General features: G+C 38.1%; 1 protein-coding gene across 1 annotated transcript; it reads left to right on the top strand.

Moving 5' to 3' along the window:
* Window positions 1-25,198, top strand: LOC308660574 (putative malate dehydrogenase 1B; the record flags this gene model as incomplete). The annotated part of the gene is given in 13 exon segments (XM_081314995.1): window positions 1-22; window positions 5,679-5,791; window positions 6,653-6,787; window positions 7,860-8,002; window positions 9,294-9,447; window positions 9,449-9,794; window positions 10,870-11,011; window positions 11,961-12,124; window positions 13,497-13,636; window positions 14,344-14,395; window positions 16,059-16,115; window positions 23,654-23,719; window positions 24,673-25,198. Coding segments are annotated over 13 exon segments (1,608 nt in total). The 3' UTR covers window positions 24,747-25,198.

Below are 25,198 nucleotides of genomic sequence, written 5' to 3' on the forward strand. Positions count from 1 at the left end.
ATGGCGAAGTTCGTGCTGGCAGGTGAAGGGGAAACCCCTCCAGGGCGACTCTTACACACCTCCGTTGGCTGGGGATGATTGAATACTTTTGGGCTAAACTGGCGTCGCCTTCCCTTCCTTGAATTCCTGATGGTTTCGTGCTTCTTTGTAGATCGCCCAGACCAGGGGTAGGCAACCTTGGCTCTTTTATGACTCATGGACTTCAACTCCCAGAATTCCTGAGCCAGCATAGCTTGCCTACCCCTGGCCCAGACTGATGGGGGCGGCAGGCGGATACTTATAAATAAGTATCTGCAATACAGATGGTGCAAGGCGAAAATAATCGAGTAGTTTTTATTTACGATAAAGTTTTTTCCCCCCCCCTTCCATTCAGTCGTGTTCGTCTCTCAGAGATTGCCTAAAGTCTCTGCAGCTTTCTTGGCAAGTTTTCAGGAGTGGTTTGTCATTGCCTCCTTTCTAGGGCTGAGAGAGAGTGACTGTACTCTTTCCAGAGTCTCAACATCTTTTTTACATCGTGGTGACCAAAACTGGATGCAGTATTCCAAGTGTGGCCTTACCAAGGCATTGTAAAGTGGTATTAACACTTCATGTGATCTTGATTCTATCCCTTTGTTAATGCAGCCTAGCACTGTGTTGGCTTTTTTGGCAGCTGCAGCACACTGCTTGCTCATATTTAAGTGATTGTCCATTAGGACTCCGAGATCCCTCTCACAGTTACTACTATTGAGCAAGGTACCCACTATACTATACCTGTACATTTGGTTTTTCTTGCCTAAATGTAGAGCCTTACTTTTTTCACCATTGAATTTCATTTTGTTAGATAGTGTCCAGTCTTCAAGTCTGTCCAGATCCTCCTGTATCTTAAGCCTGTCTTCTGGAGTGTTGGCTATTCCTGCCAGCTAGGTGTCGTCTGCAAATTTGATGAGTTCCCCATCTATCCCTTCGTCCAAATTGTTGATGAAGATGTTGGAGAGCACTGGGCCCAGAACAGAGTCCTGGGGCACCCCACTACACACTTCCCTCCATGTAGATGTGGTTCCATTGAGGACTACATGCTGAGTATGGCCAGTCAGCCAGCTACGAATCCATCTGGTGGTGATGCTGTCTAACCCACATTTTTCTCTCTTAACCCACATTTTTCTAAACTCACTATCTTCTGATTTCTAGATTGATGCCTTAATCACTATATCAAACTGGATCTTTTTTATTATTATTTTCATTGTATTTGTAAGCCTCCAAGAGACTTGTCAAATTAAAGGGTAAAACCCAAATCCATAAGTAGATAGTGCAAAGCAATATTAATTGAGTGGGGTCCTACCTAAGACAAAGTAATTTACCAAGACAAAGTAATTTTTAAATAAATATTTTATTAATTTTCTATTTTTACAATCAAGTATTTAATAGACAACATGTTGTCCAGTCCACTAATAATTCAGTGGTATATATTCGCTTCCTTGCGAAGGTCGTGGTGGCACGACAGCTCCCTTTGAACCTGGAGGAAGCTGAATATCTAGATCCGTACCAATCGGGTTTCAGACCCGGGCACAGCACGGAGACGGCATTGGTCGCACTGGTGAATGATCTCTGGCGGGCCCGAGATAGAGGTTATTCCTCTGTCCTGGTCCTATTAGATCTATCAGCGGCTTTTGATACCATCGACCATGGTATCTTACTGCGTCGTCTTGATGGGCTGGGAGTGGGAGGCACCGTTCTGCGGTGGTTCTCCTACCTCTCGGACCGTTCGCAGACGGTGTTGGCAGGAGGGCAGAGGTCAAGCCCTAGGCCTCTTAGTTGTGGAGTGCCTCAGGGATCGGTGCTCTCGCCCCTCCTGTTCAACATCTATATGAAGCCGCTGGGAGAGATCATCCGTGGCTTCGGGGTGAAATATCATCAATATGCTGATGATACCCAGCTATTCATCTCCACCCCGAACCAACCCAGTGATGCCCTCGATGTGATGTCCCGTTGCCTGGAAGCGGTACAGATTTGGATGGGAGAAAACAGGCTTCGACTCAACCTGGCCAAGACTGAGTGGCTGTACATACCGTCATCTCGTTTAGTCCAAGAGGTTCCATCTCTGACTATAGGAGAAGAGATGTTACCTCCCATTGATAGAGCACGCAATCTGGGCATCCTCCTATTCACGACTCAGTTTTGAAGATCATATTGGAGTCGTGGCTAGGGGGGCATTTGCACAGATTCGTCTTATATACCAATTGCGCCCCTTTTTGGACCGAGATGCCCTACGTACAGTCACCCACGCACTCGTTACCTCCCGTATAGATTACTGTAATGCTCTCTACATGGGGCTGCCCTTGAAGACCACCCGGAGGCTTCAGCTGGTGCAGAATGCAGCTGCACGGGTTGTGATGGGAGCACCCCGATACTCCCATATTACACCCCTCCTGCGTGAGCTGCATTGGCTACCAGTTGCCCTCCGGGTGAGATTTAAGGTGCTGGTACTTACCTTTAAAGCCCTACATGGCTTAGGTCCGGGATACTTGCAGGACCATCTGCTGCCGGGAACAAATTCCCATCGTCCAGTACGCTCACACAGAGAAGGCCTCCTCAGGGTACCGTCACCTAGGCAATGTCGGCTGGCGACCCCCAGGGGGAGGGCCTTCTCTGTGGGAGCGCCAACCCTATGGAATCAGCTCCCCCCTGAGCTTCGGATGGCCCAAAACCTCCAATCCTTTCGCCGCGGCCTCAAAACACTCCTGTTCCATCAGGCTGACCTGGACTGACAGGCATTTTAATTAATTTATATTTAAAATTTTTAATTTCTTTTTTAATTCTTTAATTTTAATTTATTGCACAGATGATTTCAATTTTATTTTTATCTTGATTTCTGTACTTATTATATGTTTTGTTGTTAGCCGCCCTGAGTCCTTCGGGAGATAGGGCGGGATATAAATCCCATCAATAAATAAATAAATAAATAAATATATTAACTTTTTCAATCTAGGTCCTATATATTTCCCACACTAGGCAAATACAATTTTTATTGTTATTAGTAAATATACAATTGAATATCAACATCTTTGTTACATTTTTCTCATAATATCAATAATATCAGTTTTCAACTTTTCTAACCAAAACATATCTTAATTGCATTCCCTTATTCAAACTTCCTAGCATTTTCCTGTTTCTCTTCTTACACCAAAATCTACTATTCTAGTTACAAATTTTACTTTCTAGTTATAATATTACTTCTATTTCTAACAATTATCTATTCTCCACCATATTCAAACTTCTAGTTCATAGTGTAATACCCCATCAATTGATCAAAACCTCTATTTTCTTCAGTCTTACTCTAGCTTTCTTCCTTTGCCAAATAACTTTCCAAGTCAATGCATTTGAATAATCAAGTAATTTTTCCTCTGTTTTTGTGTATATTATTTGGAATAAGGAAGACCATTTGATTAAAGTATTTTGGGGGAAAAACCCCATTAATATTCATTAAACAGTTTCCCTCCTTCTGCATTTCCCACAATTCTCCTAACAGCTCTATCTTCCATTCACTCAGTTCTTCTTCCTTTTTCTCGCATATGTCCTGAGTTCTTAGTTGGTAAGATGTTTTTTTTCCATTTCTGATGTTATCACTCCGTCTTCTAGTTCGTCAGTTATCCAAATCTGTCAGTTGGTTTCTTCCTTTAGGTCCTCCATCTTTGGATTTGCTTCCTCTAGTTTTCCTTCTATTTTCTGGGTTGCTAGTTCCTTCTTTGTAATCATATTCTGAGTTTGTAAATTTAGATTAAAAAATTGTTCTTTTATCTCCTCTTGTGTTATTTCTAGTCTCATCATGAGCTAAAGCAATAGTCTCTTGCATTGATTTTATCATGGAGAGAATTTCTTTCTGATCTTCATCCATATTTTCTTGGTAGTATGTCAAGATGAAGCCTTTGGGAACATGTGTTAGAAATGTTTTTTTTTTAACATTTCAAGTTCAGTATGGGACTTGCATTTCATTTTTTGTATGTAATCCAAAATATTCCATCATTTCAAGCAAGGAAGGGTATTTTTTCTGCAGGAAATACTTCCACAACACAGCTCTGAAAGTCTGATAATATTTATATTCGTAATTCAGGCAAGCCAGTTTCAAAATAGTTCATTGTCTCTGCCACATCGAGAAGCAGCCCAAAAGTTCTTATATTTTTCCCTTTCCCCAGCTGCAGTCTTCAAAAGTGAAAGCTTCCAAGGTCAGCAAGAGACTTATCTAAATCTGGGCTTCAAACCAAGTTTCCTTTAGACATAAGAAATTGTAGTGCCATAATTCATCACTAGATGTCATTAGCACCGTTTCCCAGCTTTTTAAATCTCAACTTATAATGTAAGCTTTTCAAATGTTTTTTTAAAAAAGTCTCAAAAGCACTTTTAGTTCCTACATTTAAAGCCATAAATGTATATTAATTCCAAATTAATCTTGTAATTTTCTGTTTCTCTCAAGTAATTCGCCGCTTTTCTTTTCCTGAGAGAATGGGGTAGAAATTCCCCTTCCCTCCTCATCGGGGAGGGTGCTTTGGGCAGTTTTTTGCAGGAAGAGGTCTTAAAGTCTTAAAGAGAGGATAGAATCTCACCCAGTTTCATCCACGTTGCAGTAAAGTTGCTTGTTAGTGCTTATTGTCTTCCATTGTCAGCAGCTTCTGACTGGCTACACGAATGTAGCCAGTCTTCCCCCCGCTGGTTTGGAGGGCTTCCTTGGATCAAACGGAAGGGCCACCACCGATCCTTTCGATCCTTTCCAGGATCCGCAGCAGGGCAAAATCGAATGCAAAAGACAGAGCCCTATCTTCCTGCATCCGTTCCACTGTGACGTCAAAACCAGAAGCCCAAGACAAGTAATTTTAAAAAAAAAATTAGGGGTTCAGGCTTAAAATCTAATTTGGGTTGTAACATTCAGGGTTGTATGAACCAGCCATTGAAATGATTTAATGTATGAATTCAGTCTGTTGTGGATTATTCAGTAAATCTTGATTAAACAAATCATGGCTTAACAGTATGGACCCAGCCATACCTTCTGTGTGAGAAACATTGTACAATATTAGGCCTGCTATATTTGGGCAGCACAATACATTCAACTGCTAGATAGCAGCAAAGAGAAACATAAACATTTAAATCTTTATTTCCTTTCTTCTTAATTTTTTGCTGTAGGAGCAATTTATAATCTAACTTTAGCCTGTTTTCTGGTTTGTTTTCAGTGTCTCCTAATCAACCAAGGGCTGCAAAATCAAACTAAAATGAATTCCATGAATTGTCTAAGCAATCCAAGTGCTATTTTATAAATTATTTCAATAAAATCTACCAAAGCTGTGTACAAATATTGTTTCTGTGAAATAATGTATTGTTGTAGTTTGATCATCATTACACTCTGATGTTCTTTAATTTTTAATATCAAATTACTTCAACATTACCGCGGCTCTGCGTTGGTCAAGGTTTGGGATTAGGATGTGGATGACCCAAATTCTAATCCATCCTCAGCCATACAAGTTTCTCATGACTTTGGAACAGTCATTCTCTTTCAGCCCAACCTCTCCCGCTGGATGGTTACTGTGGGGAAAAATAGGAAGAAGCAGCACTATCTTGGGCTCTTGAATGAAAGCTGGGATATACAGTAAATCCAATAAAGAAATCACATGTTTATAAATGTGTACAATTCTTATTAACTACTTAATTTCCAGGTAGAGCAGATTGTCCCTACTATGCTAAGGCAGAACTCCTTGCTGACTATCTGGGAAAAAATTTGCCTAACTTCAGGATACACAAGATTGTTCAACATCCTGACAACTGGGAGGTAAAATTATTTCAGTCTGGTTCACTAGTGAGGAGCTTCTCTACTTTTGGAATCCATTAACCATCAGAAGTATCTTTACAGGTAGCAGAAGAGAGAGATGGGATAAATGTACGCTGCATAACATAGTTATATGGAAACAATGATGAAGAAAGCTAATGAACTCTGCTAGCCTTTGAGTTTGGTTATTTGTAACATATCAAATGTATGATGGCTTGAGGCATAAAATGAGGACCCAGATTGTTGGGGGCAATTAAGCTGACTTTGTAATAATGCCGCTTGGGGTGTGTGTGAAAGCCCTAATAAGCAGGCATATACATAGAATGAAGGCTACTGCTAAGCTTGTAAGCCGCCCTGAGTCTTCGGAGAAGGGCGGGATATAAATGGAATTAAAATAAATAATAAAGTTTAGGAAATCTACAATAGCTTTTTATGACTTTAATATTTATTGATGGATAAAAGTGGCACTGATGATACACAAAAGCTTCATCTGTTTTGCTTGGACCAAATGATGAAAAAGTCTCCCACTTCATAATTTATGTAAATCAAAAATAGTGAGTGTATTTCATCTGCAGACTGAGCTGACCTTGGGCATTCAAATATGGGTACCAAATGTTACGTGGTGGGCAAGTTGCTTTGCTAGTATGTGAGCTCTCTTCCATTCGAATGGAAGTATCCACATTCATAGATTCTATTCAGAAATATACTTTTCATATTAGCCTCTTGTTCTGTATGAAGGGACAATGTTTGGATAATAGTAGGAAATGGAAGGATGGTTATTTCAACATGGCAATGAAAGCCATTTATGGATTGATACATATTAGCATTGCATGATATGCTTAATTTGAGGGCATTTATCTTTAGAAGTGGCTTCAGGAGATCTGTAATGAGAATGGCTGGAAACACAAACGCTCCCCAATTATTTGGCGAGAACTGTTGGACCGTGGTGGAAGGGGCCTTCTTCTAGGGGGATTCAATGAATTTCTAGAACATGCTCAGGTAAAAATCTGCATGTTGACTTGTTGCATATTGATTTTTCTGCTAGCTTCTTTTCTTTTCTCATCAATCTGTTTATAATTCTTTTCAGACTGACCAAATTTCAGTATACAGTATATTTTACCATAACTCAACCCAATGCTTCAGTCAGCTTAATTAAAATTGTTAGGGAATTAGTGAATGGAAATTTAAATATATCAGTAAAATATCTGAATCTCATTGAAGGACATTTGAAACATAATATAAAGGAATAGAACAGTTTGTTAAAGTAAATGGAAAAGGAATTTCCATTTGAAAGACTAATGAATCAGTTTTGGTAATCAGCAAAATATTTGTAACAGTACTGTACATAATTGTAGAACTTTATTCACTAGGTAAAATAATTCTAAAGAATCTTGCCAATCACCAAGATAATTGGTCATGGGATCCTGTATACTGTTGATCTAGACTAATGGGTGATATGTAGTAGATTAGCAAAAGTTTTTGTTTCCCAATTACTTAAAAATAGCAATAACAGAATGTAAAAATGTTGAAATGAAGAAAAATGAGTACAGTAATGAATGGATTTTGAGGAAGTAAACTGCCAATAAGGTGGTAGCAGCTGATCTTGACCAATCTTGAAAAGCTGTGCAGAAGTAGGACTTGGAAGGAAAACCATCAGAAAATCCCAGAGCTGTAGATTAAACTGGGAAGAAAACAAAACACTTTTGCATGTCCCTGGAGTCACTAGATTTTTTGTGGGAACTCTGAACTGAGTTCATATCTGGATTTAAAACAAATCCATACATCAAGAAATTTCCAGAGACACCATATTGTTAAACTCCGAGAATATGTCTTTGCTCTTGACTTTGTGGTAGAATAAGGGCCTGGTGAACATAAAATCTGGCAAAATTGAAATCTGCTTCCCACGTTATGTTATTTACGTAACACCTGTTCGTCTTGGACATTTAATGTCATAAATTTAGATTGCTCTCCCTATTCTGTTATTATTTCTATATTTTTGTAATCAAATGTGTTTTGGTCTTCAGAATTTGAGATAAATTGATATTTATTGATCAGCCTTTTTAATCTTCAGCAATACTATAACATCACATCAGATATGATGACTGAAGAGATGTTACTAATAGCTAATGAAAACTTGCAGACTTGCACAGAAATTGAAGCAGAAGAGAAAGAACTAAAAAGTCTTATCAACCCCTTGCACATTTGGCTTAATAGGTGAGAAGACGAAAAAGAAACAACAAAGTCTGAAACACGTTAATTCATTTTTTTTCTTATTAATACAGTGATTACAGAGTCATATTTGCTGAACTGGAAGCACCTATACCAGTGAGTGCATTCTTTTGTCGTGATTCCAAGATTTCCAGATTAGCAGTCAAGAACGTGGGTAATTCCTCTTTAGGGTCCAACTGCAGATTGCCACTGTCCGTTAGCTATGGGAAAGTAGGAGAATGATCCCTGCCATCTATCTGACCATGCTGCTTAGTTGGCTCAAAATAGGAATCTGTATATTTTTGCTGATTCCTGGATGTGTTATTGCCATTAAATTGGTTTTCTTTTGTTTCATCATTTTTTGTGATTAAATAAAATGGGGAAATTCACAGATATTTATCATTGTGTTTCTTACACGTTTATATATAATCTCCTAAGGCAAATATATTTTCAACTGTGCTAAACCCATAGATGCAAATGTTTGGTGGAGGGGGTAATATTTGTCAGATCACATACCGGTAACTGAATTTGATCAGTATCAAAAAGTTAAGCTTGGGTGGCATTTGGATGGAAAATCACCAGGAAATCTAGATTCTAGGCCACAGATGTCAAACTCTCCATGTCATGTGACGTGTTGCGACGTATCAGGACTTTTTTCGGATTGCCAAAGCTGGGGCGGGCACAGCCTCCGCATGATGCAACCAGCCCACAGGCCGGCAGTTTGACACCCCTGTTCTAGGCTATGGGTTAGAATGACAAATTCAAAAACATTGCTGGAAGAAAGCAATGCAAGCAATTTCCATATTGTTACCAAGAAAACTATATGAAAACTTGATTTCATTTGAAAGATAGGATAAAAATCTCCCCAGATTCGTTCAAAATCTCTCTTTTAAAAAAGGAGGAAAGTACTTTACAGATACTTGCAAGGAAAGTCTCTGCCAGTGTAGTTGTTTTTCTCAGAATTAGTTCACCCACCCACCCCATTCCAGATGCTTATGCTAGCACGGAATAAAGCAAAAGGGCATCAGCACACAGGATTGGTATGTAATATGCAGATCCTTTCAATATATAGACATACATACATACATACATACATACATACATACATACACATACATACATATTAATATATTGTGAGGGATTTGATGGACTAAGGAGGCTTTGGTCTCCCTTTCTTGCCACTTGCTTTGCAAAATTTCACCACTACCGCCAACCTGCCCCCAATGAACTGAAAAATAAATTCTATGGATACCAAATGCTTCAGAACTAAAGGTTTTCCTTACTGCTTTTTTCTTAGAGCATGCAGTTCTGCCAGCTATCATCTGATCCCTTTATTAACCAATGGAGAAATATTTGGAATGGAAACTGAGATAAGCCTTCATTTGTTTGACAGTAGTAGTTTCAAAGAAATTCTTCATGGCATTGTTATGGAGACTCAAGATTTAGCATCCCCCAGTCCTTCGTAGTGTCACCTTACATACTGAACTGGAGGAGATTTTCCTTGATGCTGATATCATCATTTTGTTTGACGACATCCTGCAGGAAACAATCCCAACACTCGAACACTGTATCCACCAAGTGACTAATCAATGTAAAACATATGGCCCTTTGATAGAGCAGAATGCCAAAAGCAATGTCAAAATTATTGTGATGGGAAAAACTTTTACCAACCTTAAGTCATTAATGCTTATGACATACGCACCCTCTATAAATCCTAAAAATATTATCACTCTTGCAATGCTGTTGGAAAGTGAAGCGAAGGCTGTGGTAGCAAGAAAAATGCAAATGCACCCAGCAGGTATGTTAGATGCTTAATCATTGAATTAGTTGGACTATTTTTGTTTCATGTTTAAAACTGTAACAAAGACAAACTATAAATGAAAATTAAAGCATGTATGTTAAGGTCCAGAGAGATAACCTTAGAGAAAGAATCTAAAGGCCATTTTAGGTAAACACTAGGGCAAAAGAAACATGTTAAATCTAGAGAGTCAGAAGAGTGTTATGAAGAGACCTAGACTATTCCCACCGGGTCCTCTCCTGAAAAGGGAACTTGGGAAGATTTGGAATATTAATGTTGGCCTTCTTAGATAGACAGATCAGGAAAGAGTTTCCATAAGAGGACTAGAGTCATACTTTATTGAGATACAACAGAGGTGTCAAACTTGCAACGTCACGTGACGTGTCGCAATGTATTGTGACTTTTTTGCCATTGCCAGCAATGGGGTGGGCGCGGTTTCGCTATGATGCATTCGGCCCACGGGCCAGCAGTTTGACACCCCTGGTCTACACTAACAAAATCTTGCAAATCAGTCCATGTCTCTTCCCCTTACACGCTAGGGAGATGGGAAAGAGTTAGTCGGAGTCCTTTCGTAAAATGGCTCTCCGCATATTCCCAGGAAAATTGAAGTCAGGGGGCATGGGAATGAAGTGCAGATGTGTTGTTCCACTCCCAGGCCATCCTCTATTTTCTCTAAAGGCATATGGAAGGATCCTAATTCATGAGCTGATAAATGGATTCCAGTTAGTAATAGTATGATTTCACAAGGCTATAAATTTTGAGGGATTGGATATACACAGAAGACAAGTTGTTCAATATTGTGCATGAATGTAAAGGAATTCTGGTGCTTTAGGGAAGAGAATGTGAAGGACTCAGATAAAGCCCACACAAATGATAGTTGTTATTTATGCTGGTGACCATGTTGACTACATGGCACCTCCAAATTAGAAGAACTGTATGCTGGGGAACAATTACAGGGACTATTATTGACTGCATATGGGTTTGAGACATTTTAGTGCCAATTAGGGTGCTGAAATAGGTTAATCTTTCGTCTTGTTAGTCTGTTCTTTCAATTTTCCATTGTTGTCTTCAACAGGAATAAAAAACCTCATTGTCTGGGGGAACATCAGTGGCAATAGCTTCGTTGATCTGAGTAAAACAGAGCTATATAGATATGATAGTGCCATCTGGGGCCCACCAAGTTTTTTTCGTCCTTTGTTGGATGTGCTATTTGATCGGTATTCTTTCTGATATTTTTAAAATTGGTATTATATAATTCTTGAAACATTATAGAAACATGGAAAGATTGACAGGCTGACATTAAAGTGTTAAGACTGCTGTCTACTTAAATTTAAAATTGCTTTGTAACATCAATAGTTTTGTTTATGTTCAACACCCAAAATAATTAGCAGTAAAAGTATGTAAATCTTTTTTGATATTAGGCATTTTCCTATAGCTTTACATCTACCAACAGAGTTCTAGAACTCTGGTGCAGATTAAAATTTCTATGATATATTTCTAACCCTGTATGTAATGCTGTATTATTAAAGAATATCATTACCTAAAGCTTGGTATTTTCCTTTAAAATAATTAAGGTTACCACATTAAAAAGTAAATAAATGGGCTGCTCTGGCAATTAACAGCTTTATAGCATACAGAATAACAGAGTTGGAAGGGACTTCTTCCAACCCTCTGCTCAGGCAGGAAACCCCGTACCATTTCAGGCAAATGGTTGTCCAGCTTTAAACTAATGCTCTTTTAAAGTTCTACTTCATGGATTTTAAGACACATTTTTGCTACCAGAATTGTTTCTGGATATTGTTTCCTGAATTTTCTGTTACAGATATCTGTATTGGTCAAATCTAAATAGCTTAGAAATATAATAAAACACATGACAATAGTTTGTAAAGTCGTAATATTTAGTTTAGTTATCTCCCTAATACCATAATTACTGTGTCTCTGATACCAAAATGACTGCCTGAATAACTTTCTAAATATAATAATAAGGTAGATTTTTATTTTTAAGGATAACTGGTTTTACAGGAGGAGAGCTCCAGCACAGAAGCTTGTCTCCAGGATCCCCTCCTGCTAATTTAAATTTTTTGATTGACATTCATCTTGTCAGAGGACATTTTACATTTGTTTTCTGTATTATGTTTTTAAAAAGCTGTAATTTCTTGTTAACAGTGAATGGATGCAAATTGAATTTGTGGCTTCATTGAGTTCATTAAGTTCTTGGGGAGCTCGTGGTATAGGAATGGCACCTGCACATACAGTTGCTACTATGCTGAGATACTGGTACCAAGGATCCCCTCCTGGAGAAATGATCTCCTTGGGAGTAATTAGCGAAGGTAAATGTTCTGAAAAGCCTTTCTGTCCCACTTACTTTGGTGTAACTAAAGCCTTTTTCACCAAAGCTGAATATTTTCAACAAGGGATCCCTGTAGGGGGGGGTCAAAAAAGCCAAGATGGCAGATGTGACTGTGTTTTTAAAGCCCTGCACCTGTAAAATGCACAGCCCTTTTAGCTAAGTGATCGGGATGCAGGGGCTGCAGAGGTGCCATCAATCCCTCCTCTTGGATGAGACTGATAATTAATGCTATCAGGGTGATGATTTTGTGCCTTCGAGTCAGTTTTGATTCCTGGAAACTTCCTAGTCTAGTTCCTGCAGTTTTCTTACCAGGTTTTCAGACGTGATTTGCCATTGCCTGCTTCCTTAGGGCTAAGCATCAAGGAAATCCAGCTGGCTTTGTGTCCAAAACAGGACTGGGACTAATACCCTCTGCAACACTAAACTGGTTTTATCCCGTGAGTTTGCAGGATCTACTTTAAACAGGAGCCAATTCTCTGAATCTCAGTTTAGAAATCTAACTGAAATAGGAACATTAGATGTAATCGTCATAAATGTTTCTGTCTTTGTCCATTGTTTATTTTATTTTACATAGAAGTAGACGTGTGCATAGAAGTAGACATGTGCTACTCTTCTTTGTTATAATAGGGCAACTGCTTCTCCGATATTGTATTTTTGGATATGTAAGAGTTGTTCTATGGATCTGCATATAGGTTTGGCATCAAATTAATCTGGCCGTCTGGCCTGCACGTATATTTCATATTTGTTCATTTATGTATAACTTATATATATTTATTATAACGATCAGTCTCTTCCCAACATTTATAATCAATCCCTATTTTAGGGGAGTAGTGTGTGTGATCCTCAAGCAAAATGAGAACTTAGGGTTTTTTTAATGAACAACTTGGTACAGTTAGAAATAATAACAATTGACATTTATTATTAACGATAATAATGGTGCTCTTTTGGTTTTTTCTCAGATGGATTTCTAAGAAATCATGCATCAGTAAGATTTAATACAGTTTTATTTACCAAATTAATAACTTCTCTTTAGATCTGTAAAATATTGTAATATCTTCTAGATTATACCTCTGCTAGTGGCCATGTCTAGAAAATGTAGTTTAAACCTAAATTATAGTGATTAGAACAGTTCTCTCTCCATCATAGCAATGGGAGTAATTCCTAGACCAGAGAGGAGTATTTATTGCTAAAAGTCAGTTCTAGTCATTCTGTTTTATTTTTTTAGAATTAGAACGGAGGGATGTGCATCATATTCTTGTGATGCTCAAATGGCATAGAAAAAATATCTGCATATTATGGATTTATTATTTGTGTGTTTTATATTTTTGAAGTCAATTATTTCTGTTCCTTAGGTCAATTTGGACTACCTGAGGGGATTGTCTATTCAATGCCCATAAGGTTTGAGAATGGCAGCTGGGAGATCTATACAGAAATAGGAATTAATGAAAAAACTCAATCGTATCTTCTGATCCTGGCCTGTGATCTCATTCGGGTAAAATCATATTGTTTATGTATATATTCATTTTTTCATATTTGTATTTTTCATATCAAATTATTCATATAATTTGTCCTTTTAGTTTGGATAACCTAGAAAGTTTTCGTCAAGATATTATAGCTGTTCTACAAAGTGAGCCTTATCTGCAAATGACACACTTAGTCATTTAGAGTCTAGTGTCTAGTTCTTTTTTATCATTGAAATTGAAATTTAAACATTAAAATTAATTTGAAAATTATTAAATTATTATATTACAATTATTTTCTTGATGGTTTGTTAGCTGTTTATTTTGGACAATGGAAAAAAAGAATATGTACATAATAGGGCATGATGCATGAAATAATTGACAGCTTTTATAAATTTATTGATAATGTGAATTCAAAAAGACAAGCTGAAGGTTTTTACATCATCAGTGGGCAATGGCAACAAGTGGTGTATCTGATAAAAAAAATTTATGAACATAAAAATTAGCAAAAATCATTATAAAAATAAAAATTACATTATTTTGTGGAAATTATAATTTCCGTTAAAATCAAATCTACTTATGATATTAACAGATTAATTGTTTAGGAGTAACACATTATTGTAGGAGTAACACATTATATACAAGTAGCTGTATTAATGAAAAGTCTTTATTAATTGAAAGTCTTCTTATCAGTGTTATTATAAATCACCTCCAATTGATACAGTTTTTTTCTATTCAGGAAAAACAAGTTGCCTTAGGTGAAGTAGCAGAACTGAATCCACAGAGAAGAGGTAAATATCAGTAGCAAGTTTTTAATACTGACCAGCCTTCTCCATCATTAACAATAGGGGATGAGGTATTACCCCCCGTTGAAAAGGCTCACAACTTGGGCGTCCTCCTGGATTTACGGCTCAGTTTGGAAGATCATATAGGAGCCGTGGCCAGGGGGGCTTTTGCCCAGATTCGCCTGGTGCGCCAGTTGCGTCCCTATCTGGACCGAGATGCTCTACGTACAGTCACTCATGCGCTCGTGACCTCCCGGTTAGACTACTGCAATGCCCTCTACATGGGGCTGCCCTTGAGGACCACCCGAAGGCTTCAACTGGTGCAGAATTCAGCCGCGCGAGTTTTGATGGGAGCTTCCCAATACTCCCGTGTAACACCTTTTCTCCGTGAGCTACATTGGCTTCCGGTTGCCCTCCGGGTGAGATTCAAGGTGCTGGTAATGACCTATAAAGCCCTAAATGGACTATCTAAGGGAACACCTGCTGCCGGCATCATCTTCCCATCGTCCTGTGCGCCCCCACAGGAAGGGCCTTCTCAGGGTACTGCCGGTTAATGAATGCCAGCGGGTTATTCCCAGGGGAAGGGCGTTCTCTGTGGGTGCGCCTGCCCTATGGAACCAACTACCCACGGAACTTAGGACTGCCCCTGACCTTCGCTCATTTCGCCAGGACCTGAAAACTTGGCTCTTTGATCTGTTTGGTCCAGACTGTGGGGTTGTTAATTTAACTGGGTTTTAGATTTACTCTTGGGGCTTGAATTTAATTTAATTGTTTTAATTGATTTAAATTTTTTGTATTTCATGGTTTTAACTGCCCTGTAAACCGCCCTGAGTCCTACGGGAATAGGGCGGTATACAAATTCAATAAAATAAATAAATACATAAAATACTGTATCAATCACTGTTATGCCAGCTGCTTCATCTGACTGCTGTCCTGCTTGAAATAAGAGTTTGTTCCTTGGCTTTTTCTTGATTCTTTAACAAAAATTGCAGCTATGTTCCTAAATTGGAGAGTTTGGCAATTTGTTTCTGTGGGGAAAAAATAGAAAACGAAATAGAAATAAATAAAAAACAGCTCTGCTACCTTTGGAGTTTAGCCCTTGACATTTTGAATTTATACATCCCTAATTTACGCGGTGGCTCAGCGGGTTAGGACGCTGAGCTTGTCGATCAGAAGGTCGGCAGTTTGGCGGGTCGAATCCCGAGTGCCGCGTAACAGAGTGAGCGCCTGTTACTCGTCCCAGCTTCTGCCAACCTAGCAGTTTGAAAGCACGTAAAAATGCAAGTAGAAAAATAGGGACCACTACGGTGGGAAGGTAACAGCGTTCCGTGTGCCTTTGGCGTCTAGTCATGCCGGCCACATGACCACGGAGACATCCTCGGACAAGCGCTGGCTCTTCGGCTTTGAAACGGAGATGAGCACCGGCCCCTAGAGTCGGAAACGCCTAGCACACATGTGCGGGGGAACCTTTACCTTTACCTAATTTACAATATAAATCTATAGATGTCGATACAAATCAAATTTCATGGAGCAACTTTCAGACACATGGATATAACAATGCAATTTTAACTTCAAACAGTAATAACAATTGACAATGTGTGTTTTATTTATCTTCATATTAATAGAATGAGTATAGTTAAATGGACAACACAAATATTATTTCTTACAGACGTCCATGCGATATATCGTGATGTAGAAGAAGAGGAAGACTTTGAAGTAAATGACGGTAAGGCAAAGAAATGTTTTAATATATTAAAAACTGCAATTAAAAATAATTATTATCATCCCCTACACATTCTTTTATTTTACAAAATTAAAACAAAAATAAAATACTAAAAATGTTAATAATACAGAGTTTTAAAGAAATGATAGTAAAAGGCAGGGCTTTTTTTTCATAGAACGCTCAGAACGGAGTTCCGGCACCTTTTTTGGATGGAACCTTATAGGGTAGGCAAGGCAGGTTGTATAACATGTGTGAGTTCCGGCACCTTTTTCTTTTACAAAAAAAGCACTGGTAAAAGGTAAAGGTTCCCCTGCACATGCGTGCTAGTCGTTTCCAACTCTAGGGGCCGGTGCTCATCTCCGTTTCAAAGCCGAAGAGCCAGCGCTTGTGCGAGCACGTCTCCGTGGTCATGTGGCCGGCATGACTAGACGCCAAAGGCGCACGGAACCTTCCCACGGTAGTGGTCCCTATTTTTCTACTTACATTTTTACATGCTTTCGAACTGCTAGGTTGGCAGAAGCTGGGATGAGTAACAGGCGCTCACTCTGTTACGCAGCACTCAGGATTCGACCCGCCAAACTGCCGACCTTCCGATTGACAAGCTCAGCGTCCTCAGACTAAATCAAAAACATTTTTTTAAAAAAGGGAGAATGTTAATTTGGGATGTGTACATGTAGTTTTTATGTGTATCTCCTGTACTGTAACAAAAAACCAAGTCCTGAAGTGGGGAATTGACTCTGTCTTGTTCTTGCTCCAGATCCTAGGTAGGGTTAGAAATCTTTCTCTCCTTCTTTTCTTCTTTTTTGCCATACCCAAAGTTGGGGTCTTACTGTACATATCTGTCTGAACTATCTCTCACCTGGCCTTCTCCCATCTATCCATCCACTACTTGTCCCCCTACCCACATCTTTCATTGCCTTATCTCTAAGGCTGAAAGGTAACATCCTAGAGGCAGCAAGTCTCTCATGAAGAAAGTTTCTCTATTTCTTCCCAAAATCTATACCTCTGTTTGTCTACCTTCCCAGTTTTATGCATCCTGCAATTAACAACTTTATTCTTACTTTGCATAGGTTTGCTGCAAATTACTCTGTATGTGTGTGCATGCAATGCATATGTATTTTTAACAGAATAACAGTTGGAAGGGACCTTAGAGATCTTCTAGTCCAGGCATGTCAACTGCCAGTCTGTGGGCCGGATGCATCACACCGATACCGCGCCAATCCCATTGCCGGCAATGGGGAAAAAGCCCTGACACATTGCGCGACATCACGTGACATTGCGAGTTTGACATGCCTGTAACATACCCTCTGTTCAAGCAGGAAACCCTATACCATTTCTGGCAAAAGGTATAACAATCTCTTCTTAAAAGCCTCCAGTGATGGAGTATCCATGACTTATTTTTTTTATTGAAAAGTTTTACAATACATTTTTTTAACCAAACAAAACCCCTCCCAACCCCCTCCCCTCTCCCCAACCCTCCCCAACACCTCCCTCCCTTCCCCCTCCCCCCTCCCCGACTTCCCAGAGCTAAATACAGGGTATAAAAATACAAACAATCATAATCTACCTTATGCAAACAACAATAAGCTATTAAATCTATCGCACTTTAACTCTTATAAAATAACTACAAGCAATATAAATATCACATCAATACTTATTCAAATGCTAAATGAAACTTTTTAGTCCCATATTTATTCTGAATATAATCAATCCATTTTTTCCACTCCACAATATATCTCTGTTGCGAATGGTCTTTCAAGTACGCTGAAATCTTTGCCATTTCCGCCAGGTTGGAAACTTTTAAAGTCCATTCTTCTATAGTCGGCAGTTCTTCCTTCTTCCAGTATTGCCCTACTAAAAGTCTTGCTGCCGTAATTAAATTCAACATCAACTTAGTGTTTAAACCACAACAGTAGTATCAGTAATAGTACCCAGTAAAAACAATTGCGGACAAAACTTTATCCTTTTCTTAAATATCTTTTGCATATTCCACCAGATTTTAATCCAAAAAGCTTTAACCTTTTTACAGGTCCACCATATATGAAAATACGTTGCATCTTCACCACCACACCTCCAACATTTAGGCTGGCAGTTCGGATACATACTTGCTATTTTTTTAGGATCTAAGTGCCACCTATAAAACATTTTATAAAAGTTCTCTCTTAAGTTTTGAGCTTGCGTAAATTTTACATTTCTCACCCAAATCTTTTCCCAAGTATCCATTGTAATGACTTCTTGAAAATTCTGAGCCCACTTTATCATACAATCTTTAACAAGTTCTGTCTCTGAATCAATTTCTATCAATGCAAGATATATCCTTTTAATATGTGCTTGACCTTGATCTCTAATTTGCTTTACCGGATTTTCATCAGTCATTGAAAAAACAATTTTCTGGTCTTCTTTCCACCTGGCCCGTAATTGCCCATACTGAAACCAAGTTTGTACAATCTTTTCTTCTCTTAAATATTATACGGCTTCAAATGCCATACATTCCTTTCCAAACTTAAAATTTCCTTATATGTAGTCACATCATGTTTAAACCCAACACTTATATTTTCTATTGCGTGTTTCGGTATTGCCCATATAGGTATCTTATAATTTAACTTATGTCTATACTTCTTCCAAACTCGCAACAGAGCATGTCTTAAAATATGTACCTTGAACACATTTAGTTCCTCTTCACTTCTGCCATTAGAGTGGTATCATCTGCATATCTTAGGTTGTTGATGTTCCTTCCGGCAATCTTAATTCCAACTTTTGATTCATCTAGCCCTGCCTTTCTCATGATGTGGTCTGCATATAAGTTAAATAGGCAAGGCGATAGTATACAGCCTTGCTGGACTCCTTTCCCAATTTTGAACCAATCAGTGGTTCCGTGTCCAGTTCTCACTGTTGCTTCTTGGCCCGCATATAGGTTTCTCGAGAGACAAATAAGATAGTCTGGTACGCCCAACTCTTTAAGGACTTGCCACAGTTTGTTATGATCAACACAATCAAAGGCTTTAGCATAGTCAATGAAGCAGAAGTAGATGTTTTTCTGGAACTCTCTAGCTTTCTCCATGATCCAGCGTATGTTAGCAATTTGATCTCTAGTTCCTCTGCCTCTTCAAAATCCTGCCTTTATTTCTGGTAGTTCTCAATCCACATACTGCTGGAATCTAGCTTGTAGGATTTTAAGCATAACTTTACTAGCATGAGAAATGAGTGCAATGGTGCGATAGTTTGAACATTCTTTGGCACTGCCTTTCTTTGGAATAGGAATGTAAACTGATCTTTTCCAATCCTGTGGCCACTGTTGAGTTTTCCAAATTTGCTGGCAAATTGAGTGTAGCACTTTTACTGCATCGTCTTGATTCTATCTCTCTGTTAATGCAGCCTAGGACTGTGTTAGATTTTTTGGCAGTTGCAGCACACTGCTGGCTCAAATTTAAGTGACTGTCAGCTAAGATTCCCTCTCACAGTTATTACTATTGAGTCAGATCTATATTGTACCTGTGCATTTGATTTTTTCCCCCCTAAATGTAGAACCTTATTTTTTTCACCACTGAATTTCATTTTATTAGACAGGGCCCAATATTCAAGTCTGTTGAGATCCTTTTGTATCTTGAGCCTATGTTCTGGTGTGTTGGTTATTCGAGCCAGTTTGATGTCATATGCAAAATTGATGAGTTCCCCTTCTATCCCCTCATCCAAATCATTAAGACGTTGAAGAGTGATGGGCCTAAGACAGAGGTTTGGGTACCACATTGCTTATTTCCCTCCATGTGGATGTACTCCATTGAGGCCTATAAGTTGAGTATGATTTGTCAACCAGTTACAAACTCACCTGATGGTGGTGCTCTCTATCCCACATTTTACTAGCTTGCCAAGTAGTCAGTTTTGGTTACTTTATCAAATGCCTCACAGAAGTCCAAATAAATTACCTCCACAGCATTTCTCTGATCCACTAATTTTGTCACTTTCTCAAAGAATGCAATAATGTTTATCTGGTATTATCTGCTTTTGACAAACCCATGTAGGCTTCTGGTTATGAATTTGTTTGTTTCTAAGTGTTCGCAGATTTATTGCTTGATTATCTTTTCCAGAATCTTTCCAGGTATTGATGTCAGCCAGTTATAAATCCATCTGGTGGTGATGCTGTTTATCCCACATTTTTCTAGTTTACCAAGAAGTAGGTTGTAGTCTACTTTGTCAAATGCCTTGCTGAAGTCCAAATATACTATGTCCACAGCATTTTGCTGGTCTACTAGTTTAGTCACTTTGTGACTAAACTTTGTTTCTAGATGTTCACAGATCTGTTTTTGATTATTTTTTCCAATATCTTTTCAGGTATTGATGTTAGGCTGATAAATCTGTAGTTTACTGGATCCATTTTTTTTCTTTTTTTGAAAATGGGAACCACATCGGCACTTTCCCAGTCCTGAGATAGTTCCCTAGTGTTCCAGGATCTTTGAAAGATATAGTTCAGTGGTTCTGAGATCATGTCTGCCAGTTCCTTCAGAACTTGGGGTATAATCCATCTGGTCCTGGTTATTTGAACTCATCCAAGATGGACATGTGGTCTTTTACCATATACATATCCTTATTCAGTATTTTTGTCCACAACAAATTTTGGATAGGGAAATGTAAAGAATGTATTAGGAGACAATGTAAATATAAAGTCTTCAAATCACATTCCTGATGATTTCATGGATCAGATATATAAATTTATTCTCAGCAGCACAAAATGATTTGCTATTGTCTTCTTCCAAGAAGCTTTTTTTCTTGTTCCTTAACTTACAACCCTGGGATTTCCTTGTGATCTCATCTACTAATAACTAGGTTTGAATTTGCTTAGTGTTTTTTTAATCATCCAGATTCAGTTAGGCAGCTGATAAATGATTGTCAAATTTGACTAAATTATAAGAGATTTTCAGGACTTCTTATTGTGTTAATTTGGGAGCATGTATTTGCTACATAACAGCAGTACTGCTAATATTATTGGATTTCTTTGATACCGTACTTTTCCGTCTATAAGACGCACACACCCTTGTATTAGACACTCTGCATGCAAGTTTCTCCGTGCCAATCAGCTGTTCAGTGAAGTGTCAAACAGCTGAGCTGTCAAATCTGGACGTTCGGCCAGCCGACGATCTTGCCCCCTCCCCCCTCCCGTTAGTGGCAAGCCCACAGGGGCTTGATACCTGCACCAGGCGGCATGGCAGCCCACACAGGCATGCCCTGGGCTGCAGAGGTTACCATTATTTTTCTGTGCATAAGACGCTCCACTTGTATAAGATGCACCTGATTTTGAACCGGGTGTTTGCAGGAAAAAAATAGCATCTTATACATGGAAAAATACAGTACATTTTCCATGGAAACTCTCAAAAATAAGAGCTGGAGAATAAGTGACATCAGGCATGTCATGTCATCATTTAAATGTATAATATCTTCAGGAAATTTCGAGTTTAGTGGATAAGAATATTTCAAAATGTATTTCCCAGATATACAGGTAGTGCTTGAATTACAGCCACAATTGAGCCCAAAATTTCTATTGCTAAGTGAAACATTTGTTAAGTGAGTTTTGCCCCATTTTATGACTTTTCTTGCCACAGTTGTTAAGTGAATCAATGTACTTGTTAAATTAGTAACATGGTTGTTAAGTGAATCTGGCTTCCCCATTGACTTTGCTTGTCAAAAGGTCACAGAAGGTGATCACGTGACATTGGGACACTGCAACCATCATAAATATGAGTTGGTTGCCAAGCATCTGAATTTTGATCACGTGACCATGGGGATGCTGTAACCGTTGTAAGCGTGAAAAATGGTCATAAGTCACTTTTCAGCAATGTTGTAACTTGGAATAGTCACTAAACTAACTGTTGAAAGTTGAGGACTACCTGTAAGAGGATATTAAGAAGTACACGAAAATACACATGGGTTTGTTAAAAGTTTAAATTTTGTAAAAATTAATTTTGCCTTTTTGAAAGCAGTGTTTATACTACTTCCACTTAAATGTTTTAAACTGATTGATAAGTTAGTGATTAAACTTTTAAACAAATACCAAGGATCTCCTTGTTAAAGATATGTCTTATGTTGACAATAGTTTCAATTGTTCCAATTTTTAAACAACATCATTAGGCTTGTTAATCATGTATTGAAATGGAAACATTATTGAATACCTACCATTGTGGACTCAGTTTGAGAGTTCCCATTTAGTACTCTTGCAATCCTGGCAGGTTATTGATTCTAATTAGAGAATGGGTTTAGTTCCTGTTTTAACAGAGAAGGAGTTGGGTATATTTTGCCCTTAAAAATTAAATTTGATTTTTCCTCTCAATAGAAATTGATAAAAGGTAAAAGGTAAAGGTTCCCCCGCACATGCGTGCTAGTCATTTCCGACTCTAGGGGCCGGTGCTCATCTCCGTTTCAAAGCCGAAGAGCCAGCGCTTGTCCGAGGACATCTCCGTGGTCATGTGGCCGGCATGACTAGACGCCAAAGGCGCACGGAACGCTGTTACCTTCCCACCGGAGTGGTCCCTATTTTTCTACTTGCATTTTTTTACGTGCTTTCGAACTGCTAGGTTGGCAGAAGCTGGGACGAGTAACAGGCGCTCACTCTGTTACGCGGCACTCGGGATTCGACCCGCCAAACTGCCGACCTTCCGATCGACAAGCTCAGCGTCCTAACCCACTGAGCCACCGCGTCCCTTTTTAGAAATTGATACATTGAAGCAATTCATATTTTAAAATGGCTAATAAACTTTCCTGCTTTTATTGTTGAAAACCTGGGCTCATAATATGATTGTTACCTTACTAACTATTGACTATTTATTAATTAAAATGATACACTTCCCATCTCACCATCAAGAGCAAAATTAAACTTTTCTATAAATGTTTTGTGGTCAATGATCAGTTACAATGATATTTTCAAAACTTCTGAGATTTTACAAAAGGAATACAATTTATCTTAGACTGAAATGCAATGCATATTATACTGATAAAATACTAGTTGAGTACATTGTTTGGCTCCATTTCCCCCAAATCCTCTGAAATCCAGAAGCCTTGAGTGTGTCGGAGAAGGCCTTTACAGGTAATCCTTGTTTAACTATGGTAATTGGGAGCAGAATTTCCATGGCTAAGCAATGCGTTCATAAAGGCTAATGTCACGTGACCATGCTGCTTAGCAACAGCAGTTCCAGCAGTCCCCAGTTACCATCAACGAGGACCATTAGCATTGGATATTTTTTTCTTGTCTCACTATATAGTTCTTTTTATAGAATAGGTTTTGTTTCTTCTTTGTAAGTGTATAGTCTAAAAATAGTAATTTAGTAATTTATATAGTTATATTGCTATTTAGCTTATATATAAAATTACAAACGAACAACTAAGATTTTTTAAGGAATATTAATATTAATACTTTAAATTTATATTTAAAAATCATTACAAATTGGTATGCATAGCTGAACGAGGAAAACCTGTATAGTGATTGATAAATGTTTTTATATTCATCTTTCAAAAAGCTTGTGAGATTGGTTGAACTTTGATTTTGGTTCTTTTAGAACGCAGAGCTTCCTTAATTGACCAAGAAAGAGCCTTGGAAAGTGAAGACCAAACTGTTGATGAAGGTAAATCTGTTTCTACATGCTTTTTTTAAAAAAATTAGTTTGAGCATGGTGCTAGTCAAGGCAGATAAATCCATTTCTCTCTGGCTGAATTCCAGGCACAGAATTACTCTCTCACACTTTTCTCCTCTTTTGGTTGGGAGAGTTAGTAGTTGGCTGACTATTATAACTGGAAAAAGCAATGAGTTAGGTTTGCTAGCTTTAGCTAATCTAGAGAACTGATCCCATTGAAAAGCATTTCCTTTTAGGTAGTTGAGGAGATATGTTGTATGAATAATGTAATAAACAGTGCTTTTTTGTAAAAGAAAAAGGTACTGGAACTCACATATGTCATACAAACCACCTTGCCTACCCTACAAGGTTCCATCCAAAAAAGGTGCCGGAACTCCGTTCTGAGCGTTCTATGAGAAAAAAAGCCCTGGTAATAAACCATCTATTACTTAATTTGCAAGGATGAAATTGTAAAGGTACTTATATAAATTAACTCTTAAGTAGAACATTAAGAAGCTGGCAGGAGAGCCTCATCTTTTGTGTAGCTCTATTAAATTATATTGTCTCCAGTTTGTTCAATGTTTGTGTAACATCGTTAGTCATACAAATGCATTCCAAGTGCATCATGAGGCCCCTTGATCACTAGCATTAGTAAAGTAGCATTAAAAACAATGTTAAAAAGACAAAAATACAACTTCGGGCACATGAGTCTTTGTTCTCATCTAAGCTAACCCGTATAATGGAATTGATTGCAGATAACCTGTAACAAGCCATTTGGAAAAGAGATCACATTACTAAAACTTAACATATGAGTCCATATTCAATCCTTGATTCAAATTCACCTCTACCACATTCAGTATTCATGCAGAACACACACATACACACACACATTCTTTTCTTGAAGTAAAAAAGATGAACACCTTGCAGACGAGCATGTGTAAAACTAACAGTTCTGTCAATTACAGAAACAGAAGATACCGATGAATTAAATGAGTCCAGAAATATTGAAGAAGAAAACATTGAAGCTGAAGATGATTAAGAAGCTAAATACAAAAGTATTTTTAATGCGTAACGAAAGTTCTATTGATTCATTAGTGAATGCAGAAAATTGTATGATATACTTCAAAAAATATAAGAAAGCAATACTGTTTTACTTTGTCAAATTTAATTTTCAATGTAAAGTTATTTTGATATTTACTGATGCCTGGCATCTTTCCAAAGCTTTTGAATTTTGACTCCCACTGAGTTAAACATTCAGTTAGACCTCATGTTCGTCATAATTTTTACTGAATTGTATTGGGCAAAATGTGAATATGAAGAAATAAAAGTAAAAATATGCCTGACACAAACATCTGAAATTATACAATTTGAATGAACTATGTAAAATATATTTGATTTGAATTGATGAATTGTGATTTGAGGAGGGCACGTCTGAATTTGATTCTAGGATAAATCATGATCAGTTGCAAAAAACAACAACACACCAGTGTC

Source organism: Vipera berus (genome assembly GCF_964194415.1).
Source record: "Vipera berus genome assembly, chromosome: 1".
Classification (NCBI taxonomy): Eukaryota; Metazoa; Chordata; class Lepidosauria; order Squamata; family Viperidae; genus Vipera; species Vipera berus.